Genomic DNA, 18,558 nt, shown 5'->3' on the forward strand with positions numbered 1-18,558 from the left:
TTTATATCCTATAGATGAAATAAAATATTAATAAGTTTGATTTTATTTTAATCGTAGATTGAAAAGTATGGATTTCCTTCTGATCTTGCCCTTTCACCCCGAGAAAGCATACAGCTGTATGACACTATGTGCCAGGTCTGGAAGAGTTGGCCCCAGGCCCAGGTAAAGAATCTTCACAGTGGTGCTTTGGTAGAACCCACCATTGCTATTCTGAAACACAGTGTCACCACTTGCATTTGGCGGGGGGCACCCTCTTAGAGGCAAAGGGGAGGGGAGATGGGATGGGGGTTGCGGGAGAGAGAGTGGGAAGGGGGACAACATTTCAAATGCAAACAAATAAAATAACCAATAGTAAAAGACTAGCAGACATTCCCCGAAAAGAACTATCTTCTCACTGTAATGATCTAGAAGTGGTGTTTTATGTCAATGCCTGGAAATGTCCCTTCTTTCTCTAGCCACTGTGGTTTCTAGGTCTCCATTCCCACACTGGGCTCCTGGCTCTAAGACTTGTCTCTTCTCCATTGTTCTGTGTCCTAAGCACTGTTGGCTTTCTTCAGAGGCCTGCCTGCTCTGTCTGTTTGCCTTTGGAGAGTTCCTATATGGTTTTAAATGCCAAAAGGCATGGGAAAGAATGAGAATTCTAAACATTTCTAACCGTAAACTTCTCCAGCCACAAGACCCTATCAAACTGTCAATGAAAAATATAATTGAGAAATATCTTTAGTTTTTCATGCAATATTTGTATGGTCTTCCTTTTCCAGAACCTATGCCCAGAGAACTTCACTCAATTTAAGAATAAAATAGTCATTAAAAAGCTGGATGCTAGAAAATATGAAGAGAGCTTAAAGGAAGAATTCACAAATTGGGTTAAAAATGGGAACGAGGAGGAGGTAATTTCACACAGCATTCTGTCTTGTTTTCTTGAGTTGTATCGTTCAATCAATAATACCATTTTTTTTCCTCTCCAGTTTTCAATTTTTATCATAGATTTTAAAGCTCAACTTGATGTGTAGTGATTCTGAGCTAGAATTTAAAAAAAAAAAAAAAGAAAGAAATTTGACTTTTAAACTTCTCTTCAGTGTCTCCTAAAACATAGGCAAGAGGCTACCAGTTCCTCGTGGATTTGATGACAGACCAGGAAGAACACAGAGCTCATGTTTGGAATTAATTGATTTTGGGGGGTGGTGGTGTGGGGAACAGCATAGAAATGCGACTCAAGCAGCAGAAACAAATGTTTACCTTTCTTTTTTAGTTTTTGTTTTGTTTTGTTTTGGTTTGGTTTTTTGTTTTGTTTTGTTTTTTGGTTTGAAGATTTTCAGATCCACTCCCAAATCCTCACCCTCCGATTTCTCCCATATCCCTTCTACCATTTTCTCCTTCTAACTTTGTAGGCTCCCAGTCAATGCTTCCAGCGTGGGTGTGGTTGTGGGGTTATCTGCTGGGCTGCCAATTCATGAAGAGCACTGCCATTTTCCCTCCTACAGCAGCCATCCCATCCCGTGTCAGCAGCTCCCCAGCCTTTGGGCGCCTTTGGGCGCCTTTGGGCGCCTTTGGGAGCCTTTGGGAGCCTTTCCTCACCCAGGCTGAAGTCTGAAGGACTTGATTTTACAAGCTTTTTCCCCCAGGTATCCACAGGGGCTGTGAGTTCATGTGTTCAGTGTCCCTGTAATATCTAGAGACGCTTTTTTTTTTTTTTTCCAACAGCCCTTGGGGTTTTCTTCTCCATGCTTTTAAATTTATTTTTAATTTTAAGAGCTATTTAAGTATTCAAATCTTACTACATGCTTACACATTATTTAGATTAAACTAATAAATTTATAGTCTCATTTTGTCAAGAAAAATTGTGATTCCTGATTTTTATTTTTAGGAATAACTTTCCTAATTTTACAGTACTTTAGGTTGTGCTGACTCGTAACCATAAAATTATTTTGTTGCTACTTCATAACTGTAATTTCACTACTGTAGTGAATTGTAATGTAAATACCTGATACATACATAGACTAATTCGAAACCCCAAAGGGTCGTGACCCTCAGGTTGAGAACTACTGGTATGCATTATATTTTTCTTGTGTGATTTCCCCCTCCCCCACTTTGTACTTTGATTTGTTTTTATTTCATTTGGAAACATAATATAGTTAAGTGGTATTACCCCTCCTTGTTTATCTTGTCACTCCAAACCTCTTAGTCAGGTTTGAGTCTTATTTTCTATGCAGCATGGGAAGGGCTCCTCTCTCCTGTTGTCGTGGAAACAGCATCAGTGACTGAGCCGTCCTTTACTGCTGGACTCACACTGTCTTAGACATTTACAGATGTGTACATAGAGTACACAGGCAGATTGTTATCAAGTGTGTGGTGTATGTGCATCCTTCTTGTGCTTACCATCCATAGTCCTGTGGCAAACTCTCATAAGACTGCACTTTAAAGGATGGCAGTTGTGAAAGGATTTGCGTCAGAATGCCCTTTCCTTTCACTGCTATGAAGAGTTTAGTACAAATGCTTGCCGTTCACTCCCACAGGCCAGGATGGTGCTGAAGAAACTGAGTCCTGATTACCATGAGCACTCAGGGAGGATGCTGGATTTCTTTCCATGTCTTGTTGAGAAGCTAAGGAAAATGGAGAAGTTGCCTGCTCTTTTCTTTTTGTAAGTTATTTAACTTTGTGAGGTAATTAGTGTCAGGCCATTCCTTTAAGGTAGAGTTTATGCTACCTTTTATGCTTTGATCTAGTGTTTATTATTCTTCAGTGCTCATTCATTTGTCAAGATCTTATGACTTATTTAAAGTCATACAGTTTTCTAATTCAACTCTTTGTTGTTCTGCTTCTGTTTGTTTAAGAAAGGATCTTGGTGTCTGCCCCAGGCTGTCTTCCGGCCTCAGCCTCCTTTGTGCTGGGATTAAGATAGGGATCCACCCTTATGCCCAGTTTTCGTTACATGCTTAAGAATATTTTTAGTGCCCTATTAAATTTTTCTTTATTAGTTTTGAGTCTCATTCTCATTTTTGTTATTACTATAAACTATCATTTTTGTTTCTTTTAGGTCTTACTAGTAATTTTAAATACAGATCTTGGTGTTTTGCAGAACACATTGAACATATCCAGTAATGCTGCTTTCCCACACAGAATTTAAATTTTAATAACATGCTATAATATATATGTAAAATATTTTCATTTTAAAAACTCATTATAAATAGAAATATGACCTAAAATCAGTGATATCTTGCCAAATTCAGATTATATAGAATGCAATAGTTTAAAATTGAACATTCTAGTTTAATGGGTCAGTTCTGATAAAATGTAATGTGATAATTTAGTTAGTGGATAAAAGTATGTAGCTTGAAGCAAACAGCAAATACTTTATTTACTGCAGATAAGTGTAAATTACTCTAACACCATGAGATCATCAAATAAATAAAGCTATAGGATTATAAAATATAATGCTTATTAATATGTGCTGAAACATAGTAATGAATCATAATTAGGTGATAGACACTCAAAATAATGGTGATAGTAGATGCAGGGTTCTATGTGATTTATATCTATCTATCTATCTATCTATCTATCTATCTATCTATCCATGAGATTTAATTGCAGCAAAACTGTCCTTTTTGTTTTTGTATGTAGAACAAGAGAAAAACTCTTTCTGTGATAAGAATAATCCATACAGGTTATCTATTCGCTTCCAAGCACAGCTATGGATGTTAAGAACAGAGACATTCTTTGTCTCTGAGATATGTTTGCAAGCTTAACTATACTGTTGAAGTCAGAAAATAAGTCTTTACTCTTTATATAATCATATGCATATGAACATATATATTTTCCCCTGTTCTTTTGAGAGAATTAAGTTGGTTAAAGGTGAAAAGCATATGCACTAATTTAGAGTAAATAGTTTAAGCTATTTACTCTAAATTAAGTGTGGAAGCTTCATGAGGAAATAATGACCCAATGACATTATAAATAGACACTTAACCCGGAACTGAACAGAACGAGTTATAAATCTGTGACATAGTAAGTAGGCATATGCTATCGAGTTATTGGAGAGGAGAAATGGCTGGGAAGACCGGCTTGTGCAGATGTCTTTTGTTCCCAACTTCTCATCTTTCTAGTTTTAATGGTGGTATGTTCTGAACTGTGAGTTCCTAAGGCATCTGGAAAGGGTAATATTAACAAAATATGATAGTCAGAGTTCTACTTGTAGAGCTCTATCTTGGAACCTCTTAAATGAATAGTGGGTTATCTGTAAGACAAACTGTGAAAATCCTTTCTTACATGTTGTGACTTCATCTTTAGCAGCACCAGGTCATAAAAAGATCAAAGATTGGTCTGGGACCAAGCCTTAACTGTCAGAGCTTGCTTACTACTTATTAATAGTACTATTACTATTAATAGTAATAGCCCCCAACTTTCTGTGCCCTGAATGGAGAAAAGTGTGTAGAACATGTTCAGAGGTTGGAAATGTTGATATATTTCTAACATCATGCATTTCAAGGCTAGCCCTAAGCAAAAATTCTACTTTTCTTTCCTTTAGCTATGTCATTGATTGACAACCACTTAATGACTATGTGATCATATATAGGATTTTGATGAGACTAAAATAAAAAAGTCATGAATGTGTAATCCAATGCTATAAAATATTAATTGCTAATGTGAAATTTCAAGAACACTTTCAATATCTGTAGTTTAGAGAGACTTAGACTTAGGAGGCACAGCTATTTCTAAGAGATGTAGATTTTTTTAAAAAGAGTCACACTCTGATGGAAATGATTGTATTTAACAAAGTATGATAGATTCTTCCTCAGGAACTTGCACATCATATAGTCAGAAACATGAATTAGGAGACACACTCTGTTATATAAGGCTGTGTGTACTCCTGGGGGGCCCTTTAATCTCTTTATATCCCCATTTCTTACCTGTAGTACAGGGATAATGGAGTTGGTATAATGCCTGGTGTAATTATTGATGTATCAAATGATGTATTATACCCAAGTCACTTAGAATTGCACCTGAGAGCAACAACTACACTATATTTACTTCTCTTATTATTGTGTTATTGATTTAGCAGTGGAACATTGGTTGCCATTTCTTGTAGTGACAATCATTTCTTAGTTCTGACTTCATCAGAATGGCTTATTTTATCTATCTATCTATCTATCTATCTATCTATCTATCTATCTATCTATCTATTTTGAGACACTGATTGGGAAACTTGTACATACTAGAAAACCATTTGGTCACTGAGCAATAGCCTCAGCTGTCATTTTTCCTTTTTATTGTTTTAAGAACACCTCACCAACTTACCCTGGCTGGTTTAAACCCATTCTGTATATTAGGCTAACCTTAAATTGGTGATTCTCCTGCCTTAGCCTCTCTACTAGCTGGAATTATAGAAAAGCCTGTGGCAATATGTCCAATTTCACATTTTTTAAAGACTGTTTTTGTAAAGTTTTACTTTTAAAAGAAAATCTATTGTCTCAAGCTTTAAGCTTAAATTTTATTATAAAGTTCCTAACTGTTATTTGTTCAAATATAATATAGTGGTGTTTCCCAGTAGGTACTTCTGACATAGCTTTTGGCTCCTAGCCAGAGCTGTGTAATGAAATGATTTTTCCCCAGCCCACTTGTCATCAAAAGCTCTATATTCCAGATATTGTGAAACACATGTGATGCAAACTTAAGGTGTGTTTGTTTTCACTCTCTCTGGAGACAGAATTCAACCAGCCCTGCTGGTTGCTCCGATCTGAGAAATCTAAGTTATGAAGATCCAGAATAGGTCACTAGGCTGAGCCCCAGGGTGCCAAGTAAGCTACAGCTTTATAGTCCTCAATATTTATATGTTCAAAGATTATAAAAGCGAGGTCTAGGATACATTCTGAATTGTAAAAGCCATGACCTCTGGGGCTTTTTAGATCATGTGACAGTGAGAAATTATAGCTCTTTCCACTTTGCCAATAGAACAATTCTTTGGTTGCCTAACAATCTTTTATCTTTCAGGAGGGTGTGTGGAAGTTTATGCACATTTTTCTCTTCTGTTTACAAATCACTGTTTCTCTTGTGCCTGGGCATGTCTGCCCTGAAGAGTTTTAGTAAGATTATACTACAGTGTCACCTGAGTACAGAACTGCGAGAAACTCAAAATTCTACTTCATTACAAGTTAGCAGTATGGGGAGCGACCCAGAATTCAGAATAAAAGTCATAAAGGTGGGCTTCAGAAGCCCTGGAGGGATATGCCAGGGCTGTGGTTTGGGTTGAAGTGTTTGCCATCAGCATGTGTTTAGACATTTGGTGCTGGCTGGCAGAGGCGTCGACAGTTGTGGAAAGTTTGGGAGATGCCACCTTACTCATGGACTGTGATGTCATCATTTAGACTTCTCAGGTCAGAGCTACAGATCAAACGAAGGGCTGAAGATAAGATTCGTCCAGATCTGTAAGCCTAACTGGGTACTTTAGTTACTTTTCTGTTGCCGTGAAGAGACACCATAACCAAGACAACTTGTCGAAAGAAAAGAGTTCTGTGAGACTCACAGTTGCAATGAGTTATAGTCCGTGGTGGTGGTGAGCAACATGGCAAAAGGTAGTAGGTAGCCATAATACTTTAGCAGTAGCTGAGAGATTATCTCCTTATCAGAAAGTAGGGTACAGAGAGAGTGCTAACTGTGAATGGCATGGGCTTTCAAAAACCTCAAAACCTGACCCCAGTGGCATACCTCCTCCAACAAGGATACACCTCCTAGTCCTTCCCAAATAGTTTCACTAACTGCAAATTAAATATTCAGATGCGTGAGATGATGGGGGCCAGTCTCATTCAAATTACCATACTGGGTCCTGAGGTCAAGCCTAGAAGTTTTACACCCAGAACCGTTTTCTGTTTTTCTCTGCTTCCTGATTATAGAAACAATGTGACTAGCCACCTCTTCCTTTTGCTGCCATGTTTACTCCTATCCCTATATAAGGAGGTGTGTGTCCTTTCAAACTGTAAATCAGTTTAAACACTTCTGTAATTGCTTCTTGTCAGGCATTTGCTCACAACCATGAGCAATGTAACACACAACCGGAACAGAGAGACTGAATCTTATTATATTTTTAATACATGTTCATTTGCTTTCAGATTTAACTTAGATATTGTAGAAGAATGTGCTGAGAATGCTTGTAAATTTCTGGAGAAAAAACAGGAAGAAAAAAGACCTCCAAAAGCTGACAAAGAAGCTCATATCATGGCTAACAAACTCCGGAAAGTTAAAAAATCTCTGGAGAAACAAAAGGCAATGTAAGTATTTCACTAAGCAAATTGGCTACATGTGGGTTTGTACAATCCAAATGTCCTAGGAGGAAGCATGCATTGAAAATGCTCTATAATGAAGTTCTACTTACTGCTTAGACTGTTCTTTTTAAATTTCAGAGGGAGAACTGGGTAAAGACAAATGACCACCATTACATAGTCCTTAGCTGCATAGATCATTTAAATTTATGATTGTTAGGAAGCAGGTCCAGATTCTGTCAGTCTTTGTGTATTGCAGAACTTGACAGGATCATCCCACGTTGTCCAGGGACTGTGTCTTGATTCATGACCTACTATTGCAGGGCGAGCCATAGGCTGTGTTTGGGACTGGATTACAATCCGAATTTCACACTTGGAAGCTCATTGCTCTCAGCATGTAGTTCTGCCAACTCTATGGCAGTAATAATAATAACAGTAATAATAATCTCTTTATGTTCCTCTCCTCCTTCTGTGATTGTGTGGGTTGAAAACTCATCATATTTTCCCCAGGTCTTTATCAACTCGAGAGTCTCCAGCTTAATTCCTCCCCTTCCTAACTGTTATATGCTTATAAACTTGGAAACTGGTTAGATTACCATGTGTGCTGGGCATTCTCTTTTTGTTGCCCAGAGGATGGAGGCTAACTTCTGTTGGACATCCAGCATGCTTCATTCGTGTTTTTACTTTTCCTACTCATTTTCCATAACTTCCTTTTAGGATATCTATGGCTCTTTTCACTTTAGTTAATCTTCCACCTTTTTCTTTTCATGAGCCCTACTAGCTGTTTCTTCATTACCTTCATTCTTGTTGCTTCCAGAGTGTATACTCATAAATTTGTTATCGATTCTCTGAATCTTGCACTGATTCCTCAGCTTAGATTTATACTTTCTTGCCTGCCTTACTTTGTTTAGTTAGGAGATAAATTTATTCTGTATTTTTTCAAAATATCCACAGTGAGCATCTCTTATGTGAAAAATCCAAAATCCAAAATTGTTTAAAATCTGTAGCTCTGTGTGCTCATGTGACACTCTATATAGAAATTTTTACTTGATAAACCTTTGTTTTATGTATAAATTTATTTCACACACACACACACACACACACACACACACACACACACACACAATTTCCCTTCAGTCTACATGTAGGTGGTAGTGTATATAAAACCTAAATAAAATTTCTTATTTAGACTTGAGCGCCATCCCAAGGTATGCTGTTATTTATTGACCAGTAATCCAAAATTCAAAAACAGAAATTTAGTTCCCAAGCACTTTGGATAAGGGACACTAAATCTTACTAGTTTCCCTAAATTCTGAGGTTTTTTTTTTCTGTTTTTTTTTTTTTCAACAAGAGTCATTTATTTTCTTCTTTGCATCTCCATAGCCTGTCAGATGATTATTGTTCTAAGGATTTTTTTTTCTTCAAGATTGAGTTTCTCTGTGCAGTCCTGGTTGTCCTGGAACTCACTCTGTAGACCAGGCTGGCCTTGAACTCAGAAATCCGCCTGCCTTTGCCTCCCGAGTGCTGGGATTATAGGCATGCACCCCCACCGCCCGGCTGTTCCAAGGATTTTTACTTTAACACTATTTTAAAAAGATTAATGACAATGATAACAATGATTGGGAAATTTATGCATGAGTGTTGTATTTAGATCATTCATCCCCATACGCTTTCTCCTCTGGCTCCTTTTTTGTTCCTTCTCTCTCAAATTCATGATCTCTTCTTTTTTAATTAGCTAAATACACACAGATATGAATATATCCTATCAATTTTATTTAGTGTGGTCACATGTATTTACCTTAGAAGGCTACTACTGAGTCTCCCTCTTTTCTCAGAAAATTAATTGCCTATAACTATTTATCTAGGTGCGGTTCCTTATGAGATTTTCCTCATTTATGTTTCTTATCAACTAGTATTTTCATTTGTGCATTTGGGTGACCATATTGTTAAGTTTCATGGATGCAGATTCCTTATTGTATATAGAAGGTCCTATCTGGTAGCAGATGTCCTGTTCCTCTGACTTTTACGATCTGTATGCCCCATTTTCTCAGTGTTCCTTGAGTCTTAGGTGTAGGAGTTGTAGTGTAGATGTATAAAATGGGGATATGCATCCCATTGTTAGTTGTTCTCTGCATTGTAACCAGCTGATGATTTCTGCTATATAGGCCCTGTCTACTGCAAAAGGAAGTTTCTTTGGTGAGGGTGAAAGCTATACTTATCTGTGTATGTAAGGATAAGAATTTCAAAGACGGTTGGTGGTTAGTTATACTGGTTTAGAAAGTCTTTTCTCTTCCCTGACCTGTAAATTCATCAGCCACATTCACTAAGCTTACAGAACCAGCTATGAATCTCCCCAGTATTGAGAATGTCCTTAAGTCTAATTAGTTGTTGCTAATTATCTCATGAAGTTAAGAGGCACTGCAGCATCTCTGGGGATGTATTGCCATGCTACTGTTGTAGTTTGTATGCTTTGCAGCTGGGTAAGTCTCTTCATCGATTTGTTCCCTTGGCAGCTTGTAGAGCCCCTTCAGGTGCTATGAAGGCTAGTGCCTATGGAGGTCTAGAGATATTTTCAAGTGAGGAGCTCCGATTCACTTTGAAGTTGAAACAAACTTTTAGAGCATCTCTGATTCAAATATTGTAAATTCTAGAGTAAGTTATAATTTGCTGTGGATCCTTTTGTGCATAATGCCTCTGCATGTTTCACTGGTTCCCAAGTGGTGTATTTATTGTAAGTAGTGAACTCCCAGGAGATTATGTGCAGGAAGTATAAGATTTCTTGGTAAATGATCCTTTTTAGAATACTCAGTTTCAGGGATTTAGGAGCTGTGTGTCAGGGTGGGTTAGTGAGCAGCAACTCAAGCTGTCAACATGAAAGGTGTTTGATATCTTCAACATTCTCACTGTAAGGAGGATGAGTAGCCTGATGCAGACCCTATGCATTGGAAAATAACATTCTGATTCTTCTCTATCTGCATCCATTTCTGACATGGAGGGGAACTCCTAAAGAAACATGCACACCAAGAGCTCACTCTTTTGGGATCATGTTTGTTGATCTGAAACGACACTTTGGCTATTTTCTCTAGCAGTTTTTATTAACAGTTAACTTATTTAATAGTTTAAAAATAGAGTTAGACAGCAACCTACATTTCTCTGTAAGTACTGTATGAGATGTTCTGACAACATAGGGCTGGGTCCTTAAATAGTCATGCCATTTCCCTCCTTATTCAATGATAGCTGGAGGTGGTGTATTCTGGATGTATGATATATACCACTCTGTGGTAGAATACAAGTAACTTCATCTTCTTATGTTCAGAAATGTCTTATTTACATATTTAAGAGACAAAGATTGTGAAGGAAGTGTACATGACCCTAGCGAATGTAAACACCTGGTGCATTCAGGGGTCCTGGGGGATAGGATTACTTAAGGGCCATGACCAGATTTATGGAGGTGTATCCTAAGTTTGATTCCCTCGTAGCACATGCTGAGAAGGGCTGTACATGCCTTAGTGAAGGTGTGTGCTCAAAAGAAAGCCTGAACTTGGTCCCTTTGAGACCTCCAGAGCCATCCCATCCCATCCCATCCCATCCCATCCCATCCCATCCCATCCCATCCCATCCCATCCCATCCCATCCCATCTGATTGTTATGCTTCACAGCAGGCAATCTCTCAGAAGAGCTTTCATCAATGGAGGCAAATTCTCTAGAGGATAGTACATCTAAATTCTCTAGAGGATAGAGCATGCAGAGCAGCTCCAGTGTCCACCTCAAGGAGGCAGAAGAATGGCCTGAGCTGGCAAAGCAGACTGTGAAGAACACATTACCTACAACTTGAGAGTCAGAAAGGTTGAAGGAGAGAAAATGATTATCCTGTTAGCAAGATGAAGGAAGGGTCGTTTGGGGGAAAGGGAATGAGTGGAGGCAAAAAGAAAATCACATCTATAATGGATTTATCTTGAGGGATCCATTATGGAGGGGTGGTCTCCAGAGACTGACAAGCAAGCACATTGTGGGCAGGGCACTGAGTCATGATAATATAAATGCATGAAACAGTGACTCTGGTCCATAAGCAGGACTTAGTTTACTTTGGGCTTCCTGTTGTGGTTGGATACAAATATTGATTTCCTAAAGCTGTATTTTTTTCTAAAGAGATGAAAAGGGACAGAAATCTTCCAGAAGATTGGATGAAAGTGTTATGTGTGAAACAGAACACAATTACCTCCTGCAGAGTCTGGAGAAGAATCTGGAGATTCCCAAGGACTGCACATATGCTAATCAGAAGGCAATAGATGATCAGGTCAGTTCCTAGAAGGGACCACTCCTCCTGGAGAGCACTCTGGTCATCAGAGAAGCTTCTCCAGGCAGGCAGTGGTGGCCACATTGTACATTGTACAGACAGTACATTTTGCTACACACAGCTCTCAAGGACCTTATAATCTACCCTCAGGAAGGATAGGCTTAGAATTTGTAGGTTGATTTTTGTCTTGTTGACACACTCTTGGGTTCAAAACCATGTCTGTTTTTGTGTTAGGTCATGTATAGAAGTCTGTATATTGTAGTCAGAATTCTAGACTTCAATGTCATATACCCAATTGAAAAGTTGGATCCCTGTAGAACAATATATTTAGAACCTGACAGCATTTCTTAAAATTAGAGTCTTTCTAAAATTTTCACCAAAGTGTCACTAAGATATCTAAAATTGGTTTGCCCCATCATTGTTAGACTTTTTGCCCTTTGAACTTGTTTATAAATGACATACTTGACAATACAACCAGTTTCAACATACACACTTACACATACATTTATGTGTGTTCATTGTATCATGAATCTTTTTTTTGTCAGCTTCATAATCTGTTTCATGACCAAGTATACTATTGTTTTAATTGATCCTTGACATTCTGTCTTATAAGGAGCTATATAATCAAAATAGCTAGGTACTAGCCTTTTACTTTTGGAGCTTAAGTCTTCTCTCTAGATATTGCTCTTTAGATATAACACTGGACACAACTGAATTTCCCCTTGGGACACTGGTAATTTTTAAACAAATATTTATTTATTTATTTATTTATTTGCTTTACATCCCACTCATCACCCCTTCTCCATTACCTCCTCCCACAATTCTTTCCCTGTCCCCTCTCCTCTGAGCAGGTGGGGGCCTCCATGGGTATCCTCCTACCTTGGCACATCAAATATCTGGAAGCCTAGGTGCATCCTCTCCCACTGAGGCCAAACAAGACAGCCCAGCTAGCAAAACATATCCCATGTATAGGCACCAGATTTTGGGAATTCAACCCCCCCCCCAGCCCTCACATGTTCAGGACCCACATGAAGACCAACCTGCATATCTGCTACATATGCACAAAGAGACCTAACCTAGGTCTAGCCCGTGTATGTTTTTTGGTTGGTGGTTCAGACTCTGAGAGCCCCAAGGTTCTAGGCTAGTTGACTCTGTTGGTCTTTCTGTGGAGTTCTATCCCTTTTGGGGCCTGCAATCCTTCCTCTTATTCTTCTATAAGAGTCCCCAAGCTCTACCCACTGTTTGGCTGTGAGTGTCTGTATCTGTCTGAGTCAGCTGCTGTGGAGCCTCTCAGAGGCCTGTCATGCTAGCTGTCTGTCTGCAAGCATAACAGAGCATCATTAATAGTGTCAGGGATTGGTGCTTGAGACATGGTTATTTAAAAAAGTCATCAGTATGTCGTTTTCAATGGGAAGTAGCCATTTCGTGGCCTTACACTACAAAGGTTTTGCTTTACTTTCTGGGGGAAGTTTAGTAAAATTCCATAGTCACTTGATTTTGTTCAGGTGGGAGTGGGTCCCTCTTATACCTCCCTTGAGGCTTTGGTCTACTCTTTTGGCAGATCTTCAGTCCGAGAACTGAGGTGCAACTGGGTTGGTCCATGGCAAGGGGAGGGGAAGTTTTTTTTAAAATGGTGATTGTTGCTGCCATAAAATGTTGTTATTGTTATATAGAAGAAAGGCCTAATTATTATGTACTATATCTACTTTTTCGTTAAACATTGAATTGCTATAGAACCTGATAAGCAATGTTCTAAATCTTTGGTTTCTTTTAGTCATTGCAGAGGGTGTTTCGCCGGGTGCAATTCGAACAAAAAGGTGAAACACTGAAGAGGTTGGCAGAAAGGGGCATTGGCTACCACCACCGTGCCATGAGTGCCAAAGAAAAGCAGTTGGTCGAAATTCTCTTCAGGAAAGGATTCATCAGGGTGGGTCAATTTTTCATTGTAAAAATTGAGACTGTGAATATATAAAGCCATAGTACAAAGTACATCCTAAGAAGGCTCATGACGGTGATCCAGACAAGTATACAGAAGGCCCTTAGATCATTACTAACTTAATCTGAATCTTGACTAATATTTAAACACTGACCCTGACTCTTTTATATATATATTTTTCCTCATGTAGCTATGTCTCATGGGCTATAGATTTGGTTTCCTGGATGTGACATTTTTGCATATGCCCTTTGACATTTAATTGGGGAAATACCCCATGCTGGTCTCAGCTGTGTGTCTTACTTTTTTAGTTCTCATATGGAAGGTTGGTTGATGTGGTTTTACTACAGATATTCTCTCCAAGATTTGGAGGGGATTAATATTCAAGTTTGGGGCAGATCTTTTTCTACTGTGGTAGCTGAAAGAAGCACATGGTTATCTATCTGCCTCCTCAGGGGCTTCTGGTTATCTCAGCAGAGCTTGCAGATGTGTCAGTAGCTACTGAAGCTTTTCCTGTTACTGATGGAGAACAAGAGGAAGATTGCAATAAATAACTTTCAGTCCACATCCTTGCCATCTTTTGTCTAGTACATCCTAGGAAGGCTCATGACGGTGATCCAGACAAGTATACAGAAGGCCCTTAGATCATTACTAACTTAATCTGAATCTTGACTAATATTTAAACACTGACCCTGACGACTAAACATTATCCACTTTAACTTTTGTGTGCCATAAAGTAAATGAAGGGGAGGATGGAAAGAAGAGAGAGAAAAACAGAAAGAGACCTGGCCAAAATACTACTGTTCAGTAATTTCTTAGTCACTATAAAGTTATGAGTAACAGATACTAGGGAAATACGATAGCTTCATCAGAGAGCACATTTTCGGAAGGTACATAAGGCTGCTCCTTTTCTATATGTAGTTTCTACTCTTTCAAAGTTTGTGCTTGTTAAAGGGATTTGAAAAAAAATTCATAATTAGCATGTTTTATTTTGACATATGTATAAGCCTCTGTCAAATGTAATTATTAAAAAACAAGCCACACTATTGCTGGCTTGGCACCAACCAGTGGTCTCAGTATGTTCCCAGCCCAGCATGTAGCCTGAGACCACTTGTTCCCCCTTGTCAATGCTGGCACACTCCCAAATTTCTGGGCTAGCTGGGGGAACATTTTCCCAACCCAAGCAGTTACCTTTCTCCTTGAGTTCAGTTGAGTGGCCAGGAAATGGAAAACACCAGACAATCTTAGTTTAGAATCAACAGATAACACAATCGCTGGGCATGGAATCTATCACCCTAAACTCATGAACTAGTCTATGTTAGAAATCTTCTGGTGGTGGATTCTGCAACCAGATCTAAGAGTTCCTGGTATACATGGTGCCTTCTATGGCTCCCACCTTGCAGTCCAAAAAAGTTCATTTCTCTTTGTGTTCCTTCTTCCTCTCTCGGGCTGGAAGGCCTGCCTCCTCCTGATCTAGTGATTGGCTTCTTGTCGTCTTTATTATCCAATTAATTAGGGGAAAATTCTGCTACAAGCCTCAGTTACAAAACAATTAGAAAACATCAATTTATACCCATAAACATCATCAGAAAACAGTACAAACAGCCACCAGTATAAGGAGACAGCAAAAGTCACCATATGTTAACTACATCATGAGCAAGAAGTTAGATGATATGAATGAACTTCACACTCTCATCTATTTCTTATTAGTGATCATGCAATCTAATGGCAGAAAAAGTGAACGTACTTTATTGTTATATCATTTCTCAATGAACTTTGGTTGATCAAATACTTACCAGGAAGTAGTCTTATAAAAGATTTATTGCCCTCTCACAGAGAAATTTCTCGTCTCATATTTTATGTACAATGTTTCCTGCAGTTCTTATCCCATGCTGGATGTTCTTTGTGACTCTGGAGATACAACTATGAATAATGCTTGCACTTTTATATTTGAAAGGTAAACTGAGGTACTAAACAGAGAGGTAGATGGAGATGGGAGAAGATAATTATTTTAGATGTGCCCAGAAGTTTCTCTGTGACATTTGTGCCACACAATTAAGGTGTGTGTGTGTATGTGTGTGTGTGTATGTGTGTATGTATGCCCCAACCTACAGGGATAATCAGCAGGGACCCAGGGCAAGGGAAACAGATAGTGGGAGGGACAAGAATCATGAAGAATGAGAGCAAGTCAGTTTCCTGATCAAGCTCTGAAAAACTTTATTCAGGAGTGGCAATATAAGAAAGAAAAGAGGAGGTGCCAAGGGAGGGGGGAAGAGCCCAGGGATTCTCTGAAGGTCAGGTGGCAATCTTCAGCACCTGGAACCAATGGATTCAGTGTCCTCTCTACCCACAAACATTCTTACTGTTATGACCACAAATGTTCTCTCAGGATTGTTTATGTAAGCTAGAAAATTTCCACAAAGCTATGACTGAGGCCATGGCTCCCAGCATCTCCTTCCTTTTAATTATTTTCACTAAGGCCCCATGGATCTGGGGTGATCAATAGTCATCTCATCCTTGGATGAGTGGATGTTAACCAGCAGGGGGAGCATTGACCTGATTTCTCTCATGAGTACCATCAATACCACGTCACAGCAATTCTTTATCTATGTTTTTGGAAAGAGTTTTAGTAAGGGTACCACTACACTACACTAAATAAATAAATAAACGAATAAATAAATAAATAAATAAATAAATAAATAATTCAGTGGTAATCAGATCCTGACTAGGTGAGCTAGTTTGATTGCATAAATTATTACTGGGACTAGTATAGCAAAATTTAAATTGCTGTTGTTCAGGGATCAATAACAAGGATACGTCAAAAATTGAGGAAAAGGTCTTAGGACTGGCACCAGACATTTTAAAAGGGATGAGATAAGGGATAGCTGTCAATGGAGGGCATCCTAATGCTGCACAAAGGAAGCAGGCTGAGACACTTTTCTAATTCAGTAATACTGGCAAGTATCAGGCCCTCTCTTAAGAGAGATAGCCAGGGAAAAAGGGTGATGTGTGTACAATGTGGAGAGAGCTCAGCTCCTTTTCTTTATTCTGTATCTGTTGTTGTTCTAAGAAGCTCATAATTTTTTCCTTGCAAAACTAGGGCAGAAGTTCCTGTAGCTGCATCTCCCACAAAAGCATATGGAGACTTTAGTTTTAAATCTTAAGTAATTAATTTCCCTGTTGATAGTGAAATTTCCTTCAGCAGGCATATCCATCAACTTAGTGTTGTTTACCATTACCACAACTTCTAGGCCTTCCCATACTGTTGGATGTAATAAAGGGTGGATCAGGGACAAAGGCCCAATACAACTTCTTTATCATTATTGTCAGGACACTCTCTACAAACTCATGATCAGCATCATTCTTTGTCCCAGCATCAGCATGTCTCATTAACCACTCTGGCCGCTAGCATGCTCCTTCAGCATCCTGCAGAAAAAACACAGACACACCCTCTTCCCACACTCAGAGAGTTCCTTTACATTGAAATTTAAAAAATTTTTGTGGTGTACAGGGATTTGATTACCCCTTTTTTGTATTCAAAAGCCATTTTTTCAGAATGCAATGCACACATGCAACAATTCCTTGTCCCATGGATTACAAGGAATTCTAGTTTTATGTTCAATTCCAAATTCCTTACAAAATTGTATAAAGCTATTTCCAGTATAAGCAGAGCCATTATCTACCTTGATGATTTTAGGCAATCCCATAGCAGTAAAAGACTGTAAGCAATATCAATTACATTTCTAGAAGCTTCTCCTGTATGTAGAGAAGCAAAACTGAGTCCTGAACAAGTGTCAATACAAACATGTATATATTTCAATTTTCCAAATTTTGAATAATGAGTTACCGCTATTTGCCAAATATGATTGGGCATAACCCCTAAATGAAGAACTTTAGACAATGTAAGACAGTCAGGACATTGCTTTACAATCATTTTAGTTTGCTCCTTAGCGATCTTATGTCGTGGAACCTTAAGGTGTGACTAGAAAGATGAAATTTATTATGATCATCTTTAGTCAAAACTCTAGGATCTGAAACTAAACCTTCTCCTATTAAAGCTCTGTCAATACAATCATTGCCTGCAGCTAAAGGTCCGGGAAGATCAGAATGAGCTCTTATATTACCAATATAAAAAGGATTTTTTTTTTTTGAGCAAGAATGGTGTTTTGTGTCATACCACCTCCAGTAGAATCTGTGTGACAAGTTCCACAGACTAAGGCAATTGACCTCAAAAGGTCCTGTAGGTGTATGAGTTGTATTAAAAATCAACAAATGTAAAGGCAAAGAATCATCTATGTAAGTAACAAATTGTTTTTCAGTAGCTCTTTCTATTTGTTGTAAGATCAACAACCCTTTTGAAGTTAAAACTCAAAGAGAGGTAGGATCAGATTTAATTCTCCTGTAAATAAGGACAAAGCCAAGTAATATCAGCTAACAGCTTTTGAAAATCATTTAAAGTTTTAAAATTGTCCCTACGAATAATTATTTTCTGAGGAAAAACAGCTTGATCTGTAAGCCTAAAACCTAAATAATTAAAAGGATCTTGAGTTTGCACTTTTTCTGTAGCTATTTGTAACCCTTTTTCAGATAATGCCTGTTGTATTTCTCAGTAACATAGAAGCAAGTCCTGAGAATCTTTTCCTGCTAGTAAGATATCATCCATGTAATGTATAATGTATATTATTGGCCATCCGTGTCTTATAGGTTGAATGGCTTGTGCCACAAATTTTTGACATAACTGTTAGCCATGCCTTGAGAAGGAACTATCCATTGATACCTTTTCTTTGGCTCTTTAAAATTAATAGAAGGAACACTGAAAGCAAACCTTTCACAATCCTGAGGATACAAAGGAATAGTAAAGAAACAATCTTTCAAATCTACTACTATTTTATAATATCCTTTATGAATGTCTCCACTTTCTTGATTTTTCAACATTTCAAAACACTGGCTACAGCACACAATTCAATGATCTGTGCTAAAGCATGAGGAAACTCAAAAGAACAAACAGGTAATCCAATCACATATACTTCTCTCCCATAGAAGGGCTGTTTATAAATATAGTAGATGTATTCTTT

At 38.3% G+C, this 18,558-nt stretch overlaps 1 protein-coding gene across 3 annotated transcripts in view; it reads left to right on the forward strand.

Annotated features, from left to right (window-relative positions):
- The window catches only part of LOC110300352 (probable ATP-dependent RNA helicase DDX60), a 111,953-nt gene that overhangs the window by 58,995 nt on the left and 34,400 nt on the right, over positions 1-18,558 (forward strand). For all 3 annotated transcript variants that reach the window (XM_021170508.2, XM_029480658.1, XM_029480657.1), the window contains 6 exons: positions 58-162; positions 762-890; positions 2,517-2,641; positions 7,104-7,262; positions 11,403-11,550; positions 13,325-13,477. In XM_021170508.2, the coding sequence (XP_021026167.1) occupies positions 58-162; positions 762-890; positions 2,517-2,641; positions 7,104-7,262; positions 11,403-11,550; positions 13,325-13,477 (819 nt within the window). The remainder of the gene's footprint in view (positions 1-57; positions 163-761; positions 891-2,516; positions 2,642-7,103; positions 7,263-11,402; positions 11,551-13,324; positions 13,478-18,558) is intronic.

Source organism: Mus caroli, chromosome 8 (genome assembly GCF_900094665.2).
Source record: "Mus caroli chromosome 8, CAROLI_EIJ_v1.1, whole genome shotgun sequence".
NCBI lineage: Eukaryota > Metazoa > Chordata > Mammalia > Rodentia > Muridae > Mus > Mus caroli.